This window comes from Sander vitreus, chromosome 2 (genome assembly GCF_031162955.1).
Source record: "Sander vitreus isolate 19-12246 chromosome 2, sanVit1, whole genome shotgun sequence".
Lineage (NCBI taxonomy): Eukaryota > Metazoa > Chordata > Actinopteri > Perciformes > Percidae > Sander > Sander vitreus.
Genome location: NC_135856.1, coordinates 10,540,220 through 10,567,300, shown reverse-complemented (window position 1 = coordinate 10,567,300; position 27,081 = coordinate 10,540,220). Strand labels below are relative to the sequence as shown.

The following is a 27,081-nucleotide window of genomic DNA, read 5'->3' as shown; positions in this document are numbered from 1 at the left end:
TGTGAAAGCAACACAAGACATCTTTCCACTTCGAAAAATTGAATCATACAGTATGAAATCAGCAAGTTAAGCCTTGTTATACATTAGAGCTGATAGATTATATAAATCAGTTCTTTCTGTGTACAACTTTTGTTGTTTTGACAATGTCAAACAAATCGGGGCCTTTACAACATTTTGGAGGTACTTTTAAAAAAAAAAAAAAAGTATTTGGTGCTTACGTTTTTCCGTAATCCAGCAGACAAACCGAGCCGAAAACATAACCTTCTTGGCGGAGGTAATAAAAAGCATACTATACTATAAGCATACTATATATCAGTACATTTATGCATTACTTTTAATTTTGTATGTAACACTGCTTTTAGTGTATTAAATGGCTTAATGTAGGATTGGGCTATTGCCCCCAACTGGTAAATATATTTTTAGGAATCTTGGGGGAAATATTTGCACCTTGATCACTTTTTTTATTTATTTATTTTTTTTTATTAAGGGCATCCTGAGATTTCTTGGGGAATTTTTGCTCTTTGGCCCCCTTGATTTCTGATACTGACTGAGAAGATATCCAACACCCAAAATTTATTTTCTGTGTGTTTTCAGTTATTGGGGAAAGAGGACACATTCTCTGTTGATTTCTTAGAAATTTGTGCATAAAATGATTCTTTTTGCATCCTAATGTAATCCAGTAACATCAGAATGTGTGTTTTTTTTTTTTTTTTTTTAAATCATTTGTATTTAAAGGAAACTAGTGCAGTGCCCGTTGTAAAATGTGCCTGTTTGGAACGGGCCGATTGCTTGGCCTGTGCTATTGCTGCTTGTAGAATTCATCAAAACCAAATTGTACCCCAAAATTACTTACAGAAGGACCCCAAACCACTACACACACACACACACACACACACACACACACACACACACACATATATACATACATACATACATACAGACACAGAGAGAGAGAGATCAAAGTCAGACAGTCCAAAGTAGTGCTACTTTGCACATTTTTGTGGGTCTGAGGTGCATGTTACATTTTAGCTGCCAAAGCTCTGCTGCTTTTTTCGACCGTCTCCGTCTCTGGTCCTGCGCTGTGCTCACTCAGTGTGCAGTGTGAGAGGGAGAGTGGCAAAAGCCAATGTGTGCTTCTTTTACAGATGTATTTTGTGTTTCTAATCCAAACAACGTTAAACTTGGCACCGCACTTACTTGTGCCCGTAGCAAGACAGCTGTCAAGTTTGAAATCCATTGGACTAACGGTTCGAGAGAGATGCGCATAACACACACACACAGACACAGACGTTCCTGCAATTTATAGATAGATGGTCGACATTTTGAGAAATACATTTATATGCTTTTTTGCAGAGAGTTCGAGTTGGAGCTTGATACCACCTTTTGTATCAGTCTGTTAAATATGAAACTACAGCCAGTAGTCAGTTAGCTTAGTGACTTTCTGGATGCTTGGCAACTTAACAAAAAAAGTTAAGAAGCGCATTTCCCAAAATATTCCCAAAAACCCAGTTTTCTCACTTGTCACAGATTGTTTTAATTCTTAAGTTGTCTTTTTCACTTCTTTCTTCCATGTGTCTCTCTTCAAGGGAACAGTGGCAGTTCTGCTGAATCACGGCATGGTGGTGCATCTGTCCGACCACATCAAAGGCCTGGTGCCCCGGACACACCTGTCTGATATCCTCCTTAAGAACCCAGAGAAGAAGTACATAGAGGGCATGAAGATCAAATGTCGGGTCAGTCCAGTTTGGGTTAATGACGCTCAGAAGACCACGAGAATAAAATCTGTAACATGCCGTTTCTAACTCTCATATTTTGTGTGTGTCTCTCTTCAGGTGCTGTCAGTCGACGCAGAGAATAAGAAGCTGTATCTGACCAGAAAGAAGGCCCTGGTTGAAAGCTCTCTGCCATTGTTCCTCAGCTATGCCGATGCCCGTCCTGGCTGCGTCTCCCATGGCTACATCGTCTGCATCAAAGACTTTGGCTGCATCGTTCGTTTCTACAACAACGTCAAGGGTCTGGTGCCGCTCAGCGAGCTCAGCTCTGAGCCCGTCATCAATCCTGAGGAGGTCTTCTATGTGGGGCAGGTGAGGAGAAGAAACGGCATGGACACAGAGGATCATGTTTGTTCTTTTGGTGTCTGTTTTAAAGCTGTTTAGGAACCATTACAAACAAGCCTTCAACTGTTTATTATTTGGCAACTGATAAGTTGTTTGTTTGACGTGGATTGTCCAGGTATTTAAGGCTAAGGTTCTTCAGTGTGACCCCGACAAGGCGAAGATGTTGCTGTCATTTAAGGCCGCGGCAGGAGACACTGAGGAAGCTGCCACGGCCCAGTTTGACTGTGAGGTGGGGAAGGTAAGTTAAAGCCTCACGTTTTGTTTTCTTTCATCTCAATTTATCAAATTTTGACCTCAGCGTGTGTATTTGTGTGATGCAGAGGCTGGAGGCCAAGGTGCTGAAAAAGTCAGTCAACGGTCTGGAGGTGGCCGTCCTCCCTGATGAGGTCCGAGCCGTACTACCCACGACGCACCTTTCTGATCACATCTCCAACTGCCCTCTGCTGTGGGAGAGCCTGCAGGAGGGAGACGTCATCTCAAACGTCATGTGCTTCAACAAGAACAAACAGAATATTGTATCCTGTTTCTAAAACAAGTCTGTAGATTTTGTGTGCTTCTGATTACAACTGCAAAAGTTAACCCCAAGCCTGCTACAATTGATTCTGTTGTTTTGATGCTTCGGTAAGTCAATCATGAAAAGCAGGAACGTTGTCTCTGTTTTCCTTAATTCCCCCTGTTAAAGACCCTCACTAAGAAACCAACAGTGAGATGGTCCCTGGAGGAAGGAGTGGTTGCCAAGGACTTCTCTGAAATCACAGTTGGAATGCAGCTGATTGGCTGGATCAAGAACATCATGTCTTATGGCGTCTTTGTGGAGTTCCCATACGGGCTTGTTGGTCTTGCACCCAAGTCGGTGAGTAAACGGCTTTGTGTTGAGTCTTCTAACCTGAAAATCTTGTCTGTTTTCACAACTTAAATTCTTCCTCTGCTTTTTTAAAATATTTATTTATTTATTTTTAGGCCATGACCGACAAGTTCATCAGCGATACGATAGCCGTCTTCCAGTCGGGCCAGACGGTGCTCGCTAAAGTGACCAACCTGGATGAGGAAAAACGGCGTTTCCTGGTCACGCTGAAGATGTCGGAGGTCATATCTCCAGAGGGTGATGTCCAGACCAGACTCATCAATGGTCTGAAGGAGAGAAAATCTGTGGCTGAAATGGTAGCTGTGAGAGGTATGATTGCATTGGTCTTTAATTATTCATTTGAAGTTTGTCTGCAGTGTCGAACCTCCCATTACCTCTGTCTTTACTCTCAGAGAACGGTGATCTCCGCCAGCAGCTGGCCGCTCTGTCCGTTGGTCAGAAGCTGAAGCTGACTGTAGACACTGCGAAGGACTGTGCTGCCACCTTTAAGTCTGATGATTTGGCCGGTGCTACCATACTAGCCACCAAGCACCATGTCATGGGTATGTATTTAAACAGTAAAATGTTTCATTTATTTCACTGCGATAGTCACTCCATGTTGTCTTTTAAAGGGGTGATTGAGTGTTTATATAGGGTATTATACACTGTTCCTTAAGGTCTCCTAATAGGGTATGTAATATTGGTTGGGCTGAAAATTGCAGACACTGCAAAGTTATACATTGTCGGGCCATTTCGTTATTAAATTCACTTCTGAGACTTTTTTTAATTGATGGCTAATTTCAAATTTGGTTAAACGTGTCGGACTTTAGCTAGGAGCTCCACACAGTCTGACGAGAAAGCGGAAACCTCCATACCCAGTTAAAGTCACCGTTTCCCTGGGTACTGGACTACTGGAATACTCAAAGCCCCGTGGAGCTGGCTGGCTGCCAGCTGCCGGCATAACTTGAGTAGCTATATTTACAGTTTTGAATTTCGTCACGCCACTTGTATAACATCTACCCCATGGTCTTATAAAGCTAACTATGGTGTCCGATTTCAATTTAAGGAATTTGTGTTAACATTAGGGATTTCGTTAGCTGCTACTGTCCCTTCTAGCTGCAGGCCCTGGAGCTCCATCAGGGCCTCGGCATTTGGTAGTCCAGTAACCCAGAACCGGTGACTTTGCGCGGGTATGGAGCGCCGCGGGCTTCCCTTCGTGACGGAGATCCAGCTAGCTCACAGCGAGTCTATGAAGTAGGACACGCCGGGCGGCGAGGCAGCACCGGCCGCTGTCACGTAGCCTGCTGAGCTCCTGCTGAATTGCGACACACAGTCGGACAAAATTTGCAATTAGCCATCAATTTTCGCAAAACGGCCCATATTTGACCTCTACATAGTTGATTTTCTCGCATAAAAAAGTCTCAGAAGTGAATTTAGTGATAAAATAGCCAATTAACAATGTTTACAATGTCTGAGATCTGCGCGACCTATTCAGAAGACTAAGCTGACCTCAGATCAGTGGTGTAGCCTATGTAAATGTTTGGGCGTGACAAAGAGAGACTAGAGCCAAATGAGGAGGAGCCGCCGAGTTGACGTCAACTAGGCGGCTTGTTGAGATTTGCCCGTTTTTTAAGAGGCAGTTTCAAATTGTGAGATTTGCAGAGGAAAGAGGTGTCAATGGGATTTTGAGGTCCTAGTTACCCACTAAACTGTCATTATTCAACTATGACAAGGTAAAATCAGTTTTGCATTCAATCACCCCTTTAAGTATTGCACCTCCATAAAGTTAAAGGACTTGGAAGAGGCAGATATAAGAGACTGGTCAGATTTGATGCAGCTGAGGCTCTCTAGTATGGGTCAAACTCCAAAAACACTGGATCCTACTAGGGCTGCTCAATTATGGCAAAAAATAATAATCATTTCAGTCAATATTGAAATCACAATAATTTAACGCGATTACCCGTTGACTTCTGGAAAGATGTTGCAATTATTGAACTTAAACAGTGAAAAAATACGTTTCCTATTTAAACTTAATTTTTTTCATTCAGAACACAAGAGAAAATAAGAGTTTACTTGCAAAACTTATTGAGCGAAATAATTGTTTTTCTCGATTATTCTGTTTTTGTGGTCATTGGGAGCCAAAATCATAATAAAAAATTTTGATTAATTGCACAGCCCTAGATCCTACATTTCCCGTAATGAAATGGCATCTTTTAGACTTTTCCTGACTGGTATACGTCCGCGTCAAGTGATGACATGTGACTTTAGAGAGCTCCCTCCATTGCCACAGAGGACATTATAGAACTGTTACTGTCACAGGCTGAGTAGTACTTACCATGTCTGCTAAGCGGATCTCCATGTGTAAAATCGGCGGAGTGGCCCTTTAATTCCGAAGCTATGGGGCTCCCCATGAAGTAAACTCTATCAGTAGCATATTCATTTTTATATATATTTTTCAAAATCACTTCATGTAAGCGATGATGATTTTCTGTTGGCTGCTCCAGGTGTTAATTTGACCCCAGGACAGAAAGCTACTGCGGTCATCCTCCGTGTTGACGTCCTGTCGTCATGTGTCCATGTGTCCCTCCTTCCCAAGCTGGTGGCGAAGAAGAAATCTGTGAGTGTTACTTTTCCCAATGCCATTTTGGTGTTTTTAAAACAATGACAGTGTTCTGACTTTTAATTTACTGTGTGTGGGAAGTTTGACTGAACGCGCATTTTCCAACCCTGCTTTCTCTGGAGCAGCCTGATATCGCACGTTTTCACACATATGTAGATGGTATATATTACATATGAGGGCACTCATACAGAGTCACATTATAATCATTTAATGTAGGTATTGACCTATTCGTATGTGTGCGTTTCCATTCGTATTTTACAGTTAGCTGAAGGAACAAAGTACACAGCAATGGTGCAGCACATCGACGGAGACTTTGCCATCATCTCGCTGGAAGACACGGCACAGCTGACTGTGATCCAAATCAGCAGCCACCTGAATGAGACGTTTCTGTCCGAGTCAGAGAAGCTGAAGGCGGGGATGTGTTTGGCCGTCGAGGTCATAGAACCCAGCTGTCAGGAACTGCAGGGGCTCTCCCTGGTGTCGTGGCAGCGCACCGCACCAAACCGACAGCGCACCACCTCGGAAAATCAGACGAGCTCTAAGGGTTACTGCTTTGGTGACATCGTGCGGGGTAAAGTACGGACCGTGAAGCCCACCTCCCTTCAGGTCACACTAGAGGATGGAAGCACTGGCAGCGTGCACGTGTCTGAGGTGGTGGAGGGTGCAGATGTGTGTCAGGGATCGTTCCCCACTGCCTCTGTTAAAGTGGGCAGTACGGTCACCGCCAGGGTCATCGGAGGGCGAGAAGCCTCCAGTCACAGGTAAAGACTGCTGGAGGGTCTCATTTTACATCTTACGTTTTGGAATAGATTATTATTAAACTATTTGTTAAATTGTATTGAACTTGAAATTAATCTCAACGGTTTTATTTCAGATACTTGCCCTTCTCCCATCCCAAATTTACATACACCATTCCTGAGCTCACTCTCATACCCAGGTAATTGTATAGTACAGTTCATTGAACATTATCATGATCATATACTGCATGATAACCTGAATATTGTTTAATCCTAAAGTAAAGTAGTACATTTACAGCGTTCTCAATTTCATTCTGACATTTTTGTCTGCTTTTTTATTTTTATATTATTAGAGATGTGTATTTTTATATCTGTTCTCAATCCACTCAGATTTTGTGGTTTGTCAGTTTCTTATTTGTTTCTCTTTCTGTTTCCTCTCTGTAGTAAACTTGATAAGTGTCCAGATCTCAAAGCAGTTACAGTAAAAGAAAAAATAAACCGCTATAAGGTCGGGGAAGAAGTGACATGCTTTGTATCAAAGGTAAGTTTGGGAAATCATAATAGCTTGCAGTAGCTTGCTTCATTTTGTTTCCCCGGCAGTCTCCACAAAAATACATTTTACATTGATTTTATAAGTTGACAAATCAAAAATAAATCCCAAACAACTTTGGAGGTTGTTGGAGTAGAGGCTTTCAGTGTGTTCATGCTTCTGACCCCAGTTTAATCCAGTGAGGAAGATTTTGGAGGTCACCACTGATCCTTGTGTTACTGGGACAGTTGAACTGCTGGCCATGATCACCGACCCAAAAGTAAGTTTATAATATTTCAACGGCATGAATATGGGATCATTTTTAACAGTCTAAGGTTATTATAGCTTATGAGAAAAGATTAGATCAACCTTTGTTTCAAACAGTTGTGATTGTTTAAATTCTGCTCATTTTCAGGAGGCCAGCCACCCAGAGAAGCTGTACAAGCTGGGCCAGGCAGTCCATGCCAAAGTGGTAGAAGTGATCTCCAAACCTCAACGCTTTATGCTGTCACTCACAGGTAGGAGAAGCTCAGACTGTTTTCATGTTTACGGTTTGTAATCGTCACGTTATACATGCCGTTTCCTTTCTTTGTTGGCTGTTACTACTTTTGTAGTCTCGCATTGCCAGACCTTCCTCCACAGCGCCACGGCGGAGGGTCTGGCGAGTCCACACAGCATTCCGGGATGGGAGAAAAACGTGCTCTGGTTTATTGGCATTTCTTTAAAGCAATCGCAATCATCTTGGGCGGCGCTAAGCGCCATACAGAACAACGGCGCCTCTGCAAAATGGCCTCGGGGAAGGAACTTGTTTAGGTGGAACGTTCAAAGGTTGTTTTAGTCGTGCAACAGAAAATCAGATAGTCTAGCTAGCTGTCTTGATTTACCCTGCAGAGATCGGAGAAAAGGTTAACCATAGTCCGCATAAATCGACAGGAGTTTAAAATGCCAACACAAAGAGAGCCCAAGGCAACAGCCTAAATGAGGGACATCCGGCGGAATTTCTGGCGGCACAGGAGCAATCTTGGAAGTGGAACGTCCTTTATATAGACTACTACTTTTGTAATCCCTAGCCCTATCTCTTGCATCAGATTGTTTATCACATGCAACAATTAAATCTGATTCTTTTGTTTTCCAGGTGTCCATAAACTGGAGAAATACAGTGTAGCTTTGGGGATGGTGACTAATATTCAGCCACAAGTTGGCCTCCTGGTCAAACTTCCCTTTGGCGGCATGGGAACTGTTGATGTCACTGACCTGGCTGATGCCTACAGGCCAAACCCCCTGGACGGGTACAGCAAGGATAAGCTGCTCAGGTCAGTAGATGCAGCAGTGACCTGTGGCTGAAAAAATGCCTTTTTAATATGTACTGCACATGGTCTGAGGCACAGTTAGATAGGGCTGTACCCGACTTAGACTTTTGTCAGTCGAATCTGATTTGGTCGTTCAATACGAATATTTGACGTGAACACTTTATTGAGCTGCCAGACGTTCAGGCTGACAAAGACGTTCACGCAATAAAGTAAACAAGCCAAGTCAGCCGTCCGGGCTAATGTTTGCTAACTACTGTAGCCAAGGGTAATAAAGCAAAAACACAGAGGCTCCGTAATCAAAACCAGTGCAAACCAAGACAGCCCACACACTTTTGTTAACTCCCATACTGACTACAGCAGCGTAACGCTACAGCTTCACTTCTTCCGTTTCTACCCTTCACAATAAAAGCCCAACCTAAATTCCCTCAAAGCGTTTTGATAAGAGAATGCAATAAATTATGTTTTATTTCAATTACAAAATGTGATTAATGGCTATTTAGTCCGTGAACCTAAAAGAATCGAAGGTTTAGGCCAATGTTGGAATCTTTAGCGCCTTATTGTCAAAGTTGTTGTAAACATTGATTTTCCCGCTTACCCAATACATTTATGGGCAACTGCTGGCGCACAATATCAACTCTCAGCTGCTCCAATTTAAACATTTTTGATACCACTATCAGAGTTCAAACCCCATTTTGATAATTTTGAAGTGTAGAGTTTATGTTTTGCCTCCTCTTTTGCCTCAGGTTTTTCCTTTTTGGGGAAGAGAAAGGCAAGTGGCATTTGTCCCTACGTCCATCAAGGTATGATCGAGTTTCGTTGGATTTGTGAGTTTGTGTAACAAATGCAGACGCGTATCTTTATTACAACATGTGGTTGGCCGTAACTTTGCTCTTCCAGGCTGAACCCACAGCAGGCCAAGCCAGCAAAGGACCCAGAAGTTTTGTCTGTAGACCAACTGAAGGCAGGCCAGATCATCAGAGGCTACGTCAAGTCCGTGGGAGAGCAGGGGGTCTTCATCAGGTAACTGAGAAATTCACACAGCACTATTAAACCATCTAAACTCCAAATGAACAACATGCTCCATATTTCTCTGGGCAATGTAGTTATTTCAGTAATTATCATACTTGTTATTTCACATTTGTTTTCCAGGTTGTCAAGAAGCATCACAGGAAGAGCCCAACTTCAGCAGTCCACTAAGTACTTTGTTAACCACCACAAAGTCCTCTCTGAGCGCCTGACTCCCAACACCCTGCTCTCTACCAAGATCCTCAGGTAAAAAAAAAAAGAAAATATATATATATATATATATATATATATGTGCGATATAGATGGTGTTTAAAAATAATAAGTCATCATACCAAACATAAGAAATCGATTTGGACAAACGGGAAGAATCTAGCACCATAATGCTGATGGTGTCTTTACAATCCTGCCCCGTACAGCTTTAGGTAATCACCATTTATAGAATCGATGCTGCCATCGTCTCATTTTCAGTCTGCGGCGCTTTCTATTCTTGTCCACAGTATTGACAAAGAGGAGGAGTTGGTCCACCTCTCGCTGCTCCCAGAGGACACCGGGAAGCCAGACGTCCTTCCAGAGTCTCTCGGTCTGCCGCTGCGTCTCTTCGGAGAGGAGAAGAAGGAACATGACACTAAGAAGAAGATGAAACGTGCAGCGTCTGAGAGCGAGCAGGTGACAAACGGCTTCACTTTCCTCTCTCTCTCTCTCGCATCAAGCTTTCCTTTCTCCCTCCCTGCTTTTGACATCGAAGTAAACACGTTGTAAATGAGTCACTTCTCAGTCTTAAGTGTGCTGTGGTTAAGGAGGTGACTCCACATACTGTAGCTCAATCACCATCTCCAGTTCTCACTCATTGTCCTTTGGTCTCTCAGTAGTCTGTATTGACGACAGTTCATTTACGGGATAGTTGCGGGGCTGCCGGAATTTCCGCCGGATGTCCCTCACTTTCCGCTTTCTTTGATGTAACTTTAAACTCTGAGCACCCCTGAGCAACAGTACATGCTGACAATGGCAAGTTTTTAAAGGAAAATTTGGCTCGTGCAACAAGGCAGGCCTGTTTGTTTCATTCAGGGAAAGATTGTAAAGATTTACAGAGGTTATTTTTACGCCATTTACTCTCTAACTGGGATGTCTATTGCCGGGGGTTTGCTATGGACAAAATACACACGGCGATACACTGGTATAGCTCGTGTTACTGTACTGTGTGAACCGTTAAGTTCATTTAATATTGTATGTGGCGTTTTCTTTTGCGGGGTGCAATTGTTCCACCAAAACAAGGTCCTTCCTGAGACCATTTTGCAGATACACGGTCGCTGCCTCCGGAGCTTAGCGCCACCCAAGATGATTGTGATTGGTTTAAGAAATGCAAACAACCCATGACCGTTTTTTCTGCTATCCAGGAATGTTGTGTGGAAGGGCCAGACCTTCCTCTTGTTGTGATAGGTCTGGCGATGCGAGACTCGGTAATAAATGAGGCATTGTTTTTAGCCTCAGTTAAAACTCTCTGCCTACTCTGCAGCTTTGATTGCAGGCAGATGGTCACTGAAGCACTTGTGTTGCAGTTTATTTAATCATTGATGGTATTGTTTTACTGTGGTTTCATTTGCCAGAAACAAAAAGAGTCCCAGGTCCCCAAGAAGAAGAAAACCAAGAAAGCAAAGACTGACGACAGTGACAGCGGAGTGGAGGTGTACTTTAGAGAAGAGGAAGACAAGGAAGTTGAAGAAGAACCCACATCTAATTCTGTAAAAGTAAGCAAATAAACTGCTGCTTAGGAATTTTTTATTTTTTTTGTTCATACAAATTTTCATAAACTTGGTACTGTAATATCATTATCCAGAACCTAAAATAAATAAACATCCACCTCCTCGCTCAGCAGGTGACGCACAGCTCAGCGGATCCATGCAGGCTGCAGGTGGCAACAGGTTTCTCCTGGGACGTGGGACTGAGCTCCCTGAAGCCTGCCTCTGCAGCGCAGGAGGGGGACTCCAGTGATGGAGAGGACCAAGATGGAAGCAGCAAGGTGAGCTGACCATAAAGATGCATGTATTCAACTCACTCATCACACACCTCTTCAGATTAGCCTTCCGCCTACAACAGTCTCACATATTATCCACCGTTAGTTGCCGGATTTTATTGTTTCGCCTGCTTTTTACACGCTTGTTTTTATGTGTTGGTTTCATTGCTTCATGTGTTTTGAATGTGCTAAATGTGCTGCTTTTACTCCCGGTTTCTGTGGGGTCTTAAAGGTGCTGTAGGTAGGATTGTGATCCAGGCTTTAGCCAAAGAAAGAAGAGCAAGAATTTGAACATCAACAACCTCTCTCTCCCCCCTCTTTCTGCTGAAGCCCAAACGGTCTCCTAAGCCCCTCCCCCCACAAGGGAGAATGAATGCGTGTGCATGAGCAGTGATTGACACGCAGTTAGACCCCCTGCAAAACAGTGACTAACGTTTCAATGTAGAGTTACATCTTCATCAGAGTCCTTGTCAAGGACGTTAGTCACTGTTTTGCACCTTAAGTAATAAAACCATCAAGTAAGAAGACGTCTGTGTTGCACCGGCTATCTTTTGTTACTTTATTTAGTTTTATAAGTCTTACCTACTGCATCTTTAAAAAGGTCTAAAATTTCAAAAATGTTGTGTTCTAGGTCTTAAATAATTTTAAACAGGTCTTAATTTTCTTACGTCAATGTAACGCTACCTCTTATGCTCATTGAAATGTTCCCGCAGCGCTTTCGAATGTTTGGTTGTTTTTTTTTTTCTGTGGTGTTGTAGTTCTTTCTGTCGTTAGTCCAAATATTTAATTCGCTGTATTACGACTACAAATGAGACCAACATGCAACTTGTATGGCAGCCAATCTAGACACCAGTCCTATAATGCCAATGAGGTAAATCATGGAATTGTTTTCACGGACTCTGACATCTGACTCTTATTTTTTTTATATGCAGTTTAAAGATTATCTCTAGAAGTCTTTGTAATTTAGGACTTCTTCTGTTTCCTTATCTGTATTTAAATGTTTTCCACCATCACTACTCATCTTCTTTCCTGTCTTTGGCCTTGGGGCGCACCGCTGTACTCCACCAGCCCCAGAAAAAGTCTCGTCATGAACTTGAGCAAGAGAAAAAGGCCGCAGAGAAGGCCCTGGTACAGCGTGAGACTGAGCTGATGGATCCGAGCCTGCGACCCCAGGACGCAGCCGCCTTTGAGCGCCTGCTCCTCGCTTCACCCAACAGCTCACTGCTTTGGCTCCAGTACATGGCTCACCATCTACAGGCCACCCAGATCGAGCAGGCCCGCGCTGTGGCCGAGAGGGCCATCAAGACCATCTCCTTTAGGTGATTTGAATTTTAGATACACTTTTTAAGCTAATCCACTGTGTCTACATTTATTTTAACAGATCACCAAAAGGCAGCAGAAAGATGCACAAAAAAAGTTTCAAACTAACAATCAAATAAAACAACATATAAATAGGACTATTCTTTTTAAATTCACGTTTGTCATGTATTTTAGTTGACCTAAATCTTTGTATCATCCCTAATGAATAATAGTATCTGTTGTTGAAATAGGATGTGCTGAAAGGTTTTTACTTTGTTTACATACATGTTTGTGTCGATCGATAAAGGCACATTTTAACAGATGATTGTCCTGTGTCCATCCAGGGAAGAGCAAGAGAAGCTGAATGTGTGGGTGGCCCTGCTGAACCTGGAGAACATGTACGGCACTGAGGAGAGCCTGAAGAAAGTGTTTGAGCGGGCGCTGCAGTTCTGCGAGCCCATGCCTGTGTACCAGCAGCTGGCTGACATCTACGCAAAGTCCGACAAAACCAAGGTACGATCTACTTTTAAATACTCCATACCATACTCGCCCGAGCTTTCCCTACTTTATACTTCATGCCCATTTGTTGAGACTGATGCTAAAATGCTGCGTTCTGGATCCACTTACATCTGCTTTAGGGTTTAATCCCCGGAGACGGGATTCCTGGGAAATCTGATCAAGACCATTTCCCAATTCCCGGGAACGGTTATGACGGAAAATTTAAAAAAACCGCAAAGAGTGCGCGTCTCTTGTTGTCATACGGTAACGTTGATGCAGGCGACGGTACCGTAGCTATGGTAATACAGGCTCAGTTAATTCATTCACCTGCAACAGTTGTTTGAAGCTCTTAGTAGGCGGCTACATATATGGAAAAGAAAAACACATAACCCTAAAATTCTAACAAAAGGTTTCTCAGCTGGTTTTTGTAGTATTAGGTGTCCTTAATAACATACAAAAAATTTACCAAAGTTTGACCACTAGAAAGGTGTAATTTTCAAGATGGTGTCCAAGATGGGCAGAACATCCTTAAAAAAATCTTAAGTCCTTCAATATTTGACCTAGCCAAGTAATCTTGGTGTCTAACCCCATGTTGTCTGGGTCTATGAATCCATTGGACTTGTCTAATTTGCACTGACATGATTACATACTTATGGAATACATGATTTTGTGAGATTACTGTAAGGTTGTTTGGGGTAAACCAGAGATGTAAACGGTTTAGCCTATGTCATGTAACTCCTACTCAGTATGTGTTTTTGGACATACCCTTTTTTTTGCTTAAAAACAGACTTGACATTAAATGTCTTGACAGGCCCAGTACTGGATTCCATCAGGATGGTTTTCACTGGAAGAGGTAATGAGCTATTAGCTCTGCTCATTTCCTGCAGCCCTGTTCGTAGGCAAGGAAATCTTCTGTAAAGCCAACAAGCCGCAACTACCACAGGCAGTCACTGAGTTCTTAAGCAAGAAATCTAACAAAACTGTGCTGGATTCCATCCCACCAACTGAGTATTATGTTCTTGACGGTGTCTCCCTGGTTCACCGCTTGGCATGGAAAAAGGGTGACAGTTACGGTGCCATTGCACAGTCATATGCAGTAGACTGCAAGTAGAATCAATAGTGCATACATTTTGCAGCAATTATCTATACTTTCTACTCCACTACATTTCTACAACGTTACACATTTGTCTCACTAGTGAAGTTTGGTTGCCATAGATATGGGGCACCGCCGATCCGTCATCGGCTTCCAAGCCAGCTCCGGTGCTCCAGAGCCCGCTGACTCTTGGTAATACAGCCTCCGGTAAAAGTGAAAATGAAATTTTTTTATTATTATTATTCCCGTTTTTTAAATCATAGTTGCCATCTATTTCTGTCCACAGAGTTGTTTTCTTCTCTGCCAGGCTTCTTAAGATGTGTTCTTTATTTGGCTGGACCTCTTCACATCCGCTCCCTATTTTCCGCTGCTTCACACACATTATTTGCTTACGCTCCCATGGTTAAAGGAAATAAACCATATGTCTTAAAATACATCCGTGAATAAAACCAACCGCATTCCGATTCTAACAACATATTTCCGTTTTATGCTGGTTAGGATAGGAACTTCTTTTAAAAGCCAGGCCTTGTTTGTGGTAGTGGATGGTATGGATACTGTAGTATGCGACTGACGCACGCACACACACGGTGGATGCAGGAAAAAACGCAGATGAGACGACAGATGACCTAAAGTGTGTGTGTGTGTGTGTGTGTGTGTGTGTGTGTGTGTGTGTGTGTGTGTGTGTGTGTGTGTGTGTGTGTGTGTGTGTGTGTGTGTGTGTGTGTGTGTGTGTGTGTGAGAGATATGTTCATATTTGATTCATTCAATAAATTATTTTTTGTCTTACATCCCCCAGCCATTTTCATATTATACCAACATTTGCAGCATCCTGAGCCTTTTTGGTAAGGTTCCTAGGAAATCACAGCCCCGAGTAATTAATAGTAATAATTATTATTCTCCCCAAAACAAATTTACTTTTTGTTTTTTAAATAACTATACACAAAATAACAAAACTTTTTTTTGCAACTTTCACGGTCTTCTGCAACTTCATTGCAACAAACGTACAAAAGACATTCCAACACACAAGGGACTGCCCTTGTGTGTTTTTTTTTCATGTTATGGTGCACATTCACCAGTGTTTTTTTGTTGTGGAGCGCGTAGGCTACTCCTGATTCTGGCATTCATCTCTTATATGCTGTGTCTCTATGATCCTGTCCTATTCATGGTAGCCTACTTGTGGACATTGCTCCGTCATCACATGCTGTAGTACGGGGGCCCGCCTTAATAATCCTGCATAGGGGCCCGGTGTTGGCTCGTTACGCCACTGCGGTCAGGTGATGCGTTTTGATTAGCGTGTAAATGGATGCTGAAGAGGTGAAACAGAGGCTGGCCTCTGGAGGACTTATTTTATTTCTTTGTTTCAACTTCCAAGTGGCCTATAGCCTACGTTAGTCACGAATAAATGTATAAATGACTAATTCTTGACGAAAGACAAAAGAGCGTGCGTGCGGCGCAGTCTCTTTTTTTTCTTTCTCTCCCCTTTCCGCCGAGTGGTGTGTGTGCCCGCTCGCTGTGTGAAGCGCGTGTCCGCGCTATTCTCCGGCCTTTTGTACAATCGGCTGTAAACTGGTTCGGGCTTTTAAAAAGCTGTCAATCAAAATGTACTTGTCGGGCTCTGGCCGAATTCTGTCGGGCTCGGTCTTTTTTCGGGCCGAACTTTTAAGGCCCGATTACAGCTCTAATATGGACTACCATGCATGCCTGCTTGTGGACCATGTCAAGTTGGGAAATGTGAGAATCCCTATAATCACCTCTATGGGAGGAAGAGTGTGACGACTAATGGGAAGGTCACAGTGCAAAAAAGTATAAAAAATAAACCAGAATAAGAGGAAACAGCTGAAGAAAATAGAATAAGATATGTATAAATAAGAAAAGTATTAAAGTATAAAAAACCAAAAGGGAAAAAAAACAAAACGCATTATAAAAAATATTTAAAAATCTGTAAAAAAAGAATTCAATAAAAGGGGTTAGCGGTACCCTGTTTTGACTAATTTTACAGTACCACACAGTTCTAATGAATTTATTCAAACGATATGAGGAGGAGGAGAAATATGCAATAACTTAAGGGAAATTGTATTATTAAATTGTATGTAATTGTATTCACCCTTATTTTTCACACAAATGTTTGTAACCAATTGCTTTAATATAAAATTGTACTTTTAATCACTTATCTATCATGCAAAAAACATGCTAATTAAAATATTAGATGGCCAAAACATGTAACAGGCACCAGTATTCCTGGTCTAGGAGGAATACAAAGGAGTAATGGTCCTTTTAAGGACCTGATGGCCGCCATTTTGAAAATGGGGCCTTTCTTGGAGTCAAACTTTGGTAAACTTTTAGTATGTTTTTAAGTACATCTGATACTACTGTAAACCACCGAGAAATATTTTGTTAGAATTTTTTTGGGGTCAAGCCATATTTGCAGCTAACTATAGTACTATTCAGGCTACATCCGTGGAGGTGGAGAGAGAGCGTTTTCTGCGGCCAAAATTCAACGCTCTCGGCTTCTTGAAAGCACACTTCCAGAAGAAAAAGGAAGAAGGGCAGGGTGAGAATGCATTGTAAACTAAAAAAAAATTTAGCCTAAGTTGTCACGAGTTCAATGCAATGCTGATATTGTGAGTGTTTAGGCATTTGGCATTCTTTTCAATTCAGTTTTACATAGACCTATGGCCCTGTCTTTTTGCAGTGCACAGTTGTACATTTCTGTGGGTCGTTTTCTTTAATTTAGTTGAACTTGTATGTGTTTAAAAGAGAAATATGCCTGCCCTGCCCTAATAAAGAAATATTTGGTAACTTCGAGTGATTATACACGTTTGCAGCCGCTTACAAATCTCAACAGCCGCAGAATGGATTTCGTTTAACAGAATGCTTTAGGAATCCTTCAATGGTTTACTTTAGCAGATTTTGTTAGTTTTTATAATGGAGTTCTGTAAAATATTGGTTTTATAAAAGTTGCCTAGATTTTCAGAAGACAAGTCACAGACAGTCCACCTGGATTCCCGGAAAATGGGTCGTCTTTTCCCGGGATGTGATTCATCTAATTTTCGGGAAAAAAATATTAAACCCTAATCTGCATGTCTCTGTTTCTGTGTGACTCGTGTTTGTGTCCAGGAGGCGGAGGGCCTGTATAAGACGATGGTAAAGCGTTTCCGTCAGAACAAGGCAGTGTGGCTGAGCTACGGGACCTTCCTGCTCCAGCAGGGTCAAAGTGACACTGCCAGTGCTCTCCTGCAGAGGGCGCTCAAGAGTCTGCCCTCCAAAGAAAGTAAGATGGCCTGCCCAAACACTGGAGACATAATGTCACAAAACAGTTTTGATGTTTATTTGTATTTTTGAACTGTACACCGCCATTGACTGAAACGTGTGTGTGTGTGTGTGTGTGTGTTCCGATTCTGTCTCCCCAGCTGTGCATCTCCACAGGTTTTAACCTTTATGTATTGTCACGCTTCCTCTCAGGTGTGGATGTGATTGCCAAGTTCGCTCAGCTGGAGTTCCGTTATGGTGATTCAGAGAAAGGTCGCACCATGTTTGACAAAGTCCTTACGAGCTACCCGAAACGCACAGACCTCTGGTCCGTCTTTATCGACCTTATGGTCAAACATGGATCACAGAAGGAAGTTAGGTGAGTAAAAGCCCTTACTTTGTTTTCTGACTCCCCATTGTCACTTTTAACACATTTAGTTTTTTTCCTTGTAGCTTTTCTGTTCACATATCGGGAAATATTTGCTAAAATATGCAATACCATGTAAACTAATCAATCATAGTGGTTTACATGCGTAAAACTGAAAATGTTAGTGAGCTGGTTAAATACTAGTGCGTCATGTTTGTTTTCCAACTTCCTGTCTCCTGCAGGGCGCTCTTTGATCGCGTGATCCACCTGAGTGTTTCAGTAAAAAAGATCAAGTTCTTCTTCAAGCGTTACTTGGAGTACGAGAAGAAGCACGGCACTCCACAGAGCATCCAAGCAGTCAAGGAGAAGGCCATGGAATTTGTGGAAGCTAAAGGCACAGAGGCTGCCAACTAATGACCTAATACACCCATTGTGTATGTGTGTGGACTGCAGTGTGCTGACACTGCTGTTAGGAAGCAAGTTTGTGGCTCCAGATGCTCATACAGGTTCCTCAAAATGATTGCTTTTTTATTGTTGTGGACTGGGGACCTCTGAACCTGAAAGTCAAACCTTTGTAATTATCTATAAATGTTAAAAAAAATAAAATATTACTGCATATTTGAATGGATTTATTCTTTTTCAAATGTGTGGTAGCATTTTCTATTAATCTGGCCGGCCTTTCAATAAATCCAACACCATTACAATACATTACGTGACGTTTTATTTAAAAGCAACAAATACAAAATAACAATATATAGGGACATGTTTACATACAATACATACAGGCAAGACTAGTTTCCTATCAGTCTTCTTTTAAAAGGAAAAGGCATGGGACACAATCGGTAACAATATTGTCTACTTAAATCGGTTGTAATCCTGCTGGTCTTTGTTTCAGCCGGAGGTTGTTGCTACCTCTGACTGCTGGAGCGTTTCACCTACATTGGCAGTATTGAAGATGCATGTGTGGCACAGGGTTATAGGGTGACTGACATGGTCTGTGCTGGCTGTATTGGTAACACCCCTGAGATATTAGAGGTATCCATACTGATCCAGTACGCTAATGTCCTGCTCAATGCCTGCGGTGTTTGTCTCTGGCAGTGCCGCACTAGTCGTCCAGTGACAGTGGCAATGATATCCTGCTCTCTAATGTGGCTCCTTTTTTCCTGTCATGTTTTTGGTGAACAGTGCAATATGGAAGTAGAACTAGGAGCATTTTATTATGAAAAGATCCTATTCATCCACCTACTCCCTGACTGATCTAACCAAGTCATTTTGGTGCTGTCAATAACCAATTCCCATCAAGGCATATTGCTCAAAGGTCAGCAGCAGGGCGACCACTTGGGATCATTATCAACATTTCCTGTGAGATGTCTTTAAGATGACCACTGTCCATCATCCCTAGTGTATTTAATGTGTGTGTTTTCTGTAAGGGGAGTCAGGTTGCTTCTTTCCCAGCTCCCTCACACCTCCTCCGGATCCATTGGACCCTCAGCACCCTGGGGAGTATCAGTGTGGAGCCGGAGGATGGGTTTGTTACACATGGGGCACACGCTGCGGATCTCCAGCCACTTAAGCAGGCACCTGACAGGACCAAAACAGGAACGGTTAGCTTAATACAATGACAACCGAATCTAATTTAACAGGAACAACTCCGGAGACAAACATCTGGAATCATGATTTAGTGCTTTCTGAAGCAGTAAGAAATGGAAACCATCACTAATTTTATGGAAGTTTAGTCCAAAATGTGAAAATAAAGTGTGTTATATCTGGGTTTTGCTCTCACGTTTTTACATTAGCATGCGATTAGGAGCACAATAGTACTAATAATAGAATTATTAAGGTGCATTATGTAAATCTTCAAAAGGGCTAGAAGAAGTGGTTAAACACTGACTTTTTTCAACCTAACAATTGGGTGAAAATGTTTCGGTGTCTTTGAAGATGCAAAGATACTGCTTTGTCCAAATCAGCATAATGGAATAGTAAGACAAAAAAATGTTGAGCTTAGAATATATCCCTGCGGTGCCTGAATTGGACCAGAAAAGGTGCCAGTACCTTCATTCAGCAGTTGCATGACATGATCATTGCAAGTGTCTTGGATATATTTATATTTGTGTAGCTATATTTTGTAGGGGTGACCCTACTAGTCTCCAACTAGTAGACTATTCGATAGATCTAAGGCAACTGATTCGACTGCCAATCTCGAATCATCAGCATCTGAAAATGTAATGAAACAAAGGATCAATCCATTCGGGCTATATGAGGATGCTGAATGTTATATGTTGATGTCCATTTAATTGCTTGGTTTCTCCCAATAAAGCATGATAAATAGCCTATTTTAGTATAAATATCTGCCTATTAATAATACTGTTAACGTTAATAAACAATTAGAACTAAGGGTAGGCCTACTCATCGGAATCAGAAAGGGTTTTATTGCCAAGTACATTTTTAACACATACAAGGAATTTCTTTAGGTGTTGTTGACACAAAAATTACAGTTACAGTACTCAGTACTGGCCATGGATGTATTAAGAGAACGTACTGGCCCATTTCAGGCAAGGTATCCATGTTACTAACATGCTTTTAGAATCATAGTATCAAATATTAGAATATTGATACCACTGGCAAGGTTACAGCCAGAAGCTAGTTAGCTTAGCTCGCTGGGAAACACGAGGACACGGCTCATCTGGGTCTGTCCAAAGCATAAAGGCAAGAAAACCCACTTGCCAGCACCTCTAAAGCTAATTAATTAACTTGTTATATATCGTTTGTTTAGTCCTTACAAAACCCGGGGTGTAAATGGACAAGTTGTAGTTTTGTGCTGGCCTATTTCTTGGCTGGGCGCAGTAACTTCTTGGAGTGTCGTCGACGTCCCCTTGATGTTGCCACTGGCAACCAGCGAAGGCTCCAGGTAGGTTAGCTAAGCTAGCTAGCTAACAATTTAGCTACTGTCTGTAGCTTCATATTTATAGACATGAGAATGGCATCTTTCTACTCATCCAACTTTTGACCACTAAGCGAACGAGCATATTTCTTCTTTCTATTTATAATTTCTAGTTAAGTAATACTCACTTCTTGTGAAATGCATGTGAGCATGAACACACTCCCAGTTCATCTCTGGTCCTGAATTCTTCCAGACACACCGCACAGGTTTGCTGCAAGAACAAAAACAACAGCAAGGTTAGTTTATGTGTGATTTGATTTTTGTTTTTGTGTGTGGCTCCATCTCTGTTCAAAAGTAGATTTGTATCTCATTACAGCCATTTGAGCTGGACAGTCATCTGATCTGACCTAGATTTAGAGCAGGGGTGTCAAACTCAACTTCACTAAGGGCCACACTGAAAAATGAGAATCACATCAAGGGCCAGCCATGTAAAGTTTATTGACATGCTTTTATTTCATCAAAAAAGTATTCATCAAATAGTATTATTGCATGTCTCATATAGTCTTCTCACTTACAATTAAGTCGTCATAAAGCCCTAAAAAAAAATCCTTAGCCATTATAGAGTTTAGCAAATCGAGCAAAACAATGATTAAATTTTTAAAAGCAGCTACCACGCAGCCGACTCACAGCAGCCTGTTTCACAGCCTGCATATACAAACTCTCTGGTTCTGTTGGAATATCTTGAGTTTATCACGTGATCCAGAGTACAAGTTTGTGTTCGGAAATGATGCTTTTACCGTTAACAAGTAACAGGATTATTTCAACCTTTCTTGCACAAAAACGGAGATTGTCATTGAATTGAAAACCGAAAATAACCCCTAACCACCGCTGCCTTGGAAAAGTAATCATTTTAGGAATCGCAAGAAAAAGAGAAGAGATCTTTTTATAATGCATTTTGAATGAGTGCAGTTATTTCTCGAGTCTTAAATTCTGCTACAAATAGAGAGCCAAGCAGGCACTCTGACATTTTTTTTTTTTTAAATGGCTGCATTTGAGATACAATATATTTTCAGGACATCTCCTCTGACTGTGTGCAGCATGTTCACATCCGACAGGAGAAATTGATTGAGTTAACTAACCGAACCCTCCCAGCTCATCATCTGACCTGGCATGGAAGCAGTGTGGGCACAGCTGCTGTTTAGCACAAAGCCATGTACAGAAAGAATTACTTACTCCTAGAAGGCTCAGTTTCTTGCTTGCTCCCTTCAGCACCACCTACAGTTGGAAAAAGGAGGAGAGAAGTATTGTGTCATGTGATGGGTGTGTCAGCACAGTTATGTTGGCAGAAAATCTATGTTGTAAAACAAAACACTTCAACCTAAGCCGAATAAATGTAAAATCAATGTGGGCATAAAAACTAAAAGACTTTTTTTTTTTTAAGATCTAATGATTGTAGTTGGTCCCCAGTGGACTTCTTTAACAAGTTTTGTCTTTAAGCTTTTTGAGTGTTATTTATTTATTATCTGCTCTAACTTTTACAACGTTTTAGACAAGGACATGGTAATAATAATGGTTCAAAATGATGTGAAATTGCATTTCTTTTATTGAAAAATTTAACCTTTAGTGAGGGAGGACCCCTAAACCCTCAAATACGCGCACCTAAGTCTTCCACAAACATAGGGAAAACACTGTACTCTTGTTTGTGGCAACAACACAAAAAAAAATCATTATTAATACAGACAACTGCAGTTCAACCTTCCCCGAAGCTGAAAACATTGCCACCAACCGTGACCACATTGTCACACCCTGCTACCTGCTTACTATATCAGGCCTTTTCACATGGCACTAACAGTTTTGAATCAGAGGGCAGGTAAGGACATATGGATAAAGTCAATGTCATCTATAAAGAGTGGTGTTAGGTTTCACACACTCAGTAGACACAAACAGTGTGAGGACTGTAGTAGTATTTATAACCGGCCTCAGAAGCGGGTGTTACATGTTCACCCATAGTGACATATACTGCAGTGACATACCTCATTGTAGCTGAACTGCTCCCTGGTTCCTTGTTTCAACCTGAGAGAGGCAGAGAGAGAACATCTGTATGGTAGAAGTGACTGTCGTAACAACTGTAACTTAAGTCAGTGGTTCCCAACCTGGCGGTCTGGACCCCTGCTAGGGCTCGCAAGATGAATACAATGTCTTATTTGCACTGCACAGCATGGAATGGCACGGCTCTCCTCTACTCAACCTCAACTGACTCTTTTTTTGGGGGGTTTTCCATTAGCAAAAGTTGTGGATAGTACCTGGTACTTCTTTTGATACCAGGTTCCATGCAGGTTGAGAACCACTGATTGGTCAGAGAGAACCATCATTAGCATGACACAGGACATCCTGCACAAACCCGCCCTTTTTAAATAGCCATGGTAGCGTCAATAGCGACGCAATTTGTTTATATACTCAACCCAGATATTAAAAAAAAATCTAATTATCACAAATTATCAATGTGCAGGCATCGTTGCCGATGTATGTCCAGGGAGTGTCACGTTAAAGATGATGTCACGGCAGGTTAACGTGGCATCGCTTTGGAAATCAGCTGAGAATCCCACCTACACTGAGGGAGTAGGCTACTATGAATACAAAATAGATGCAAGATGATCACCCAGGTAGAAAATAAGAAAATAAATACTTTTCTTTCTTTTCTTTTTTTTTTCATTTATCCAAACTTTGCTTCCTTCTTGTGAATTATTGTTTTGTTTTTCCTCTCCAGGTTTATTTAAATGAAGCAATCTGGGAAGAGAAAATCATTCTTTGACTTAACTGCTCACAACTTATAGACATGCAAGTGGTTATGAGGGAGATATTGCGTAAGAATATTAGGGGGTCACAGGCAAAACAAATATTGGGAACCACTGATTAAGTCATGTGTGTTGTTCATCAAAACTCAGTATATATCTTAATATTAACCAGCACTACACTAGTGGATGAATTGGCACCTGCATACATTTATAGAAACCTTTTGCAATTTATAATTTGATTGATTACATTTGTATTCATATCACTGTACAGCCTAACTGATGCTGGGTTGTTGATGCAAATAACATATGCAGTCATTGCTTTTTTTGGCCACATGGGGGCAGTGCAACAAGCTTTGAATACTATTGAAATATTATTACCTTATGAAGTTGATATCGTGAACATGTTAGCAAACAGTTGCTTATTTAGACGTCCAGCAGATTTGCAGCAAGATTAGCATTTATTTGGAGTCGTGTTTGTGTCCACCTGATGAATGTGAGTCCAATATTCACTCTCCTTATAGCTCTTTGTTGGTCTATAGCTAGCTAGTCAGCTAGTTTGTTGCTAACTTTGTCTGTCTATTGTTTGGTGATGGGCAGGTAGCGTACGTGAGTGTTGATAGAGCGGTTGATACAGTATACAATAGCTTTGCTTTTGCTTTAACATCCATATAAATACTAGCATGCTTGATGCTTTTATTATCATATAGACATTATGTAGCAAATTTGGACTGCATGGCACCACTCCACAAATTTGTATCATGATTGCTGCTATTACCACACGCAGGATCTTATTACCAAGCTAGTTTTGAAAAAACTTCAACCTGCTGTATCAAACTGTGTTGCAATACTTGTTCTAACTGCCAAATGCTCTCCGACCGATTGAACTAATTTCCTTCTTGCTGTAATGTCAGTTCTTTGTTGTACTTTTTGTGCTCTAACCCCACGTTTTTCACGGAGCTACCTTCCTCCTCTTTACCCAGTCCATCTTCCTCCCAAACCTCCCCCACCTACCTGAAAAGGTAGCAGCAGAAGATGAGGCTGAGCATGAAGACGAAGAGGCCGATGCCCAGCACAATGACATACACATTGAGCGGGAGGTGATAGATCTCAGACGTCATGCTGCAGTAGTGTTCAAAGCGCTGACAACCCAAACCACACAGGCATCCTGGCAGGAAGAGTTAATAATTAACTCTAAAACTTGATTTTTTTAATATTTACTTTCCCATAAGAAAATGCCCAAGATCTACAGTATACATTTATTTGCAATGACAGTGCAAGTCTAAATTGGTAGCATAGACTTTCAGCACTGTTATGAGTTCAGAGAACCATTTAAGCTCTCGAGATCTGTGAAAATCATTTTCCTTTGTCAAGGAATGATTATTATTTGCAAGCAGTAATAAATGTATTCAAACTATACAGTGAAGAGAAAGATGAATCATGGCAGAGAAGTAGGAGATTGTTGATCATTAACTACAACATGAATCTACAGAACCACCACAGGCTTTGGGTTATTCTGGCTGCCAACAGACACAAAACCTTACCATAAGTTTGCTTGACAATGAGTATGCGGCACACTGGCTCATCTCCACACAATTAAACAATTGGGGAGGAGTTTGTTTGGGTGCAGGTGTGTCCAGGGAGCTGTGACTGGCACTGTGGTAGCAACTGCGGGCTCATAGGACTCTGCGTTAATTGGCTGTGAACAAGACAAACACGGAGGACAGACGCCACTTCCGCCACACCACCATCTGTTCCACAAACTCTATAGAGCTGACTTTGTGTGTGTGTGACAGCACTGGGGGATGGAAGAGTAGGGGTGTGTGTGTCTGAAGTGTGTGTGTTGCAGGTGCAATATTAAACAGATTGAACTCTGGAGACTAAAGGACCATTTGGTAAAACAATACCAGAGGAAGCCCCACTTCCACACGCCACATGTCTTCCTATTAATTTGCAGCGAGGATGTTCTTTGCCAGCCTCTAAATGTCCATGTGTCTCTCTTTAGAGTGAATCAATGGGTACAGCTTGCGCACTGTGGGGGTGTAGGTTGGATAATTTGACATGGCTGGGTGGTTGGGGGATTTATGGGGGGGTTTAGTGTAGGGAAGACCTAGGGTAGCATAATGACAGATACGACTATGAACCAGGCTTGGATGCACTGCAGACTCAACAGTAACAAAACAAGAATATGGAATAAAGTTAGACTATAAAATATTTTCAGTTTCAGTGGTCATGGCTGTCAAACAAACTTGACCTTGAATTATTATTATTTTATTTTTTTTGAGGCCTCCACTTTCTTAGCAATTGACCATTTCACAAGTACGCCCAATATGTGGTTCTCATAGGCCAGCAACTAAGTAATAGAGTTTATGAGATACAAGTAAGTACATATGCCACTACCTCTTGTGTATTTGGCAAGCAGCAGAGAAATCCACTCACTTACCGTTACACCATCGGAATTGTTGCATGAAATTTGACTCCCAGGGTAGCAGAGGTAAATTCAGGCCCTGTCAGGAGAAGGCTGGAGAGGAGCCAAGCTCATGGGCCGAAGCTCGGGACACTGAATCCTGGATTCAGTCACTCTGAGCTTGATCGCTCTTTTGTGGTGTTGTGTCAGCTCCTCCAAAAACAACCATCAAGATTTTTTCAGATTTGCTCAGATTCCCCAAATCCTCGGGAGGTGCGGTTTTGTTGGCTCAGTAGTCTCCGCTGCCCAGCATTCCCAAATCTGGATTAACCACTCCGTGTTAAAATTGGGAGATTTTGTACTGGAGTTTGGACCGGGACTGAAGACCTCATGTGCTCCTCCTCCCAGTTAGAATGATGTCATCACAGGAGAGAGAAGAAGAAACAAAGAAATCTTGTTGACAAGAAATGATTGTTTTTCAGATGCCTCGCACCATGTGTTATTCAGGAGTTGTTATTGTGAAAAGCTGAATCTCACTCAGTCACAATGTCATAAACAACTCAGGCTGCTTGGTAACAGGAAATACTTACATTTCCAGCAGAAAAGGGCCTCTTTGACTTCACTTTGCGTCTGCGGTGTCGTCCCCTCAAATTCAATGACATCCACCATTTAAAATGACAGTCCTCGTCCAATGAAGGTAATTATCTGGCATTAGTCTGTGCTTTGTCTTCCTTCTAAAGCTGTTTTTTTTTTTTAACAGAGGATTTTCACAAGTCTCATCCCCCTCACCTCTGTTGTCTCCTCCTTCAGTCTTCTGATCTTGCAGTGGGTATTCCTCCTCAGTATGGATGTGCTTCCCTCAAAGCCAAAACAAAGTGAGGGCAGTTCCATGCAGTCAGCAACAGTCCTCTAGCTGGGTTTGGTGTTTTGCTGGTGAGCGTGTGTTTGTGTGTCAGTTAGTGAATGTGGGTGTGTGTGTGTGTGCGTGTGTGTGCTTGCGTAGGGGAGGGGGGGGGGGGATCCTACTCTCCCTCTAACCATCTGCTCCTTCAATTGAGAAGAAGGAAAAAAAATCTGAGACAAAGGCAGTGTGTTTACACGAGTGTGTCTGCGTGTGTCGTATTCAGGCTCTCCAACCTCCAGCTGGCGTTATCATGGCAGGCTTCCCCTCTTCCTCTTCCGATCCATAATGGTGCTCAGACAGCATGCAATGGATTCGCCTTTTCCTTCCTCCCCTTGCTCTTGCTCTGCTCTGCCTTGGGTTTGTAAACAGATCTCTGCTCATGTGACTAGCCGTTTTG

At 42.0% G+C, this 27,081-nt stretch overlaps 2 protein-coding genes across 5 annotated transcripts in view; one reads left to right on the top strand and one right to left on the bottom strand.

Moving 5' to 3' along the window:
• Positions 1–18,406, top strand: part of pdcd11 (programmed cell death 11) — a 22,399-nt gene extending 3,993 nt beyond the window's left edge. For 2 of the 3 annotated variants that reach the window (XM_078276663.1, XM_078276664.1), the window contains exons 12-36: positions 1,587–1,733; positions 1,833–2,084; positions 2,233–2,355; positions 2,438–2,632; positions 2,800–2,970; positions 3,078–3,291; positions 3,375–3,524; positions 5,466–5,578; positions 5,843–6,342; positions 6,456–6,518; positions 6,763–6,859; positions 7,038–7,127; positions 7,263–7,365; positions 7,983–8,160; positions 8,901–8,957; positions 9,055–9,177; positions 9,307–9,429; positions 9,681–9,849; positions 10,788–10,928; positions 11,054–11,200; positions 12,263–12,513; positions 12,838–13,006; positions 17,202–17,355; positions 17,547–17,712; positions 17,943–18,406. In XM_078276663.1, the coding sequence (XP_078132789.1) occupies positions 1,587–1,733; positions 1,833–2,084; positions 2,233–2,355; positions 2,438–2,632; positions 2,800–2,970; positions 3,078–3,291; positions 3,375–3,524; positions 5,466–5,578; positions 5,843–6,342; positions 6,456–6,518; positions 6,763–6,859; positions 7,038–7,127; positions 7,263–7,365; positions 7,983–8,160; positions 8,901–8,957; positions 9,055–9,177; positions 9,307–9,429; positions 9,681–9,849; positions 10,788–10,928; positions 11,054–11,200; positions 12,263–12,513; positions 12,838–13,006; positions 17,202–17,355; positions 17,547–17,712; positions 17,943–18,114 (4,068 nt within the window). In that variant the 3' untranslated portion in view covers positions 18,115–18,406. The remainder of the gene's footprint in view (positions 1–1,586; positions 1,734–1,832; positions 2,085–2,232; positions 2,356–2,437; positions 2,633–2,799; positions 2,971–3,077; positions 3,292–3,374; positions 3,525–5,465; positions 5,579–5,842; positions 6,343–6,455; positions 6,519–6,762; positions 6,860–7,037; positions 7,128–7,262; positions 7,366–7,982; positions 8,161–8,900; positions 8,958–9,054; positions 9,178–9,306; positions 9,430–9,680; positions 9,850–10,787; positions 10,929–11,053; positions 11,201–12,262; positions 12,514–12,837; positions 13,007–17,201; positions 17,356–17,546; positions 17,713–17,942) is intronic. The other variant, XM_078276666.1, reaches the window with a different exon arrangement.
• LOC144534717 (RING finger protein 122) lies at positions 18,399–27,081 on the bottom strand. Of its 2 annotated transcripts, XM_078276694.1 has the most exons (7): positions 26,371–27,081; positions 25,817–26,181; positions 24,388–24,541; positions 22,615–22,654; positions 21,815–21,856; positions 20,770–20,852; positions 18,399–19,281 (listed from the first exon to the last, which is right to left on the bottom strand). In XM_078276694.1, exons 2-7 carry the CDS (start codon positions 25,839–25,841, stop codon positions 19,161–19,163), a joined length of 465 nt encoding a protein of 154 aa, XP_078132820.1. In that variant the 5' UTR covers positions 25,842–26,181; positions 26,371–27,081; the 3' UTR covers positions 18,399–19,160. The 2 variants fall into 2 exon arrangements, with proteins under 2 accessions (XP_078132820.1, XP_078132829.1); XM_078276703.1 differs by lacking the exons at positions 25,817–26,181; positions 26,371–27,081 and adding an exon at positions 24,918–25,805.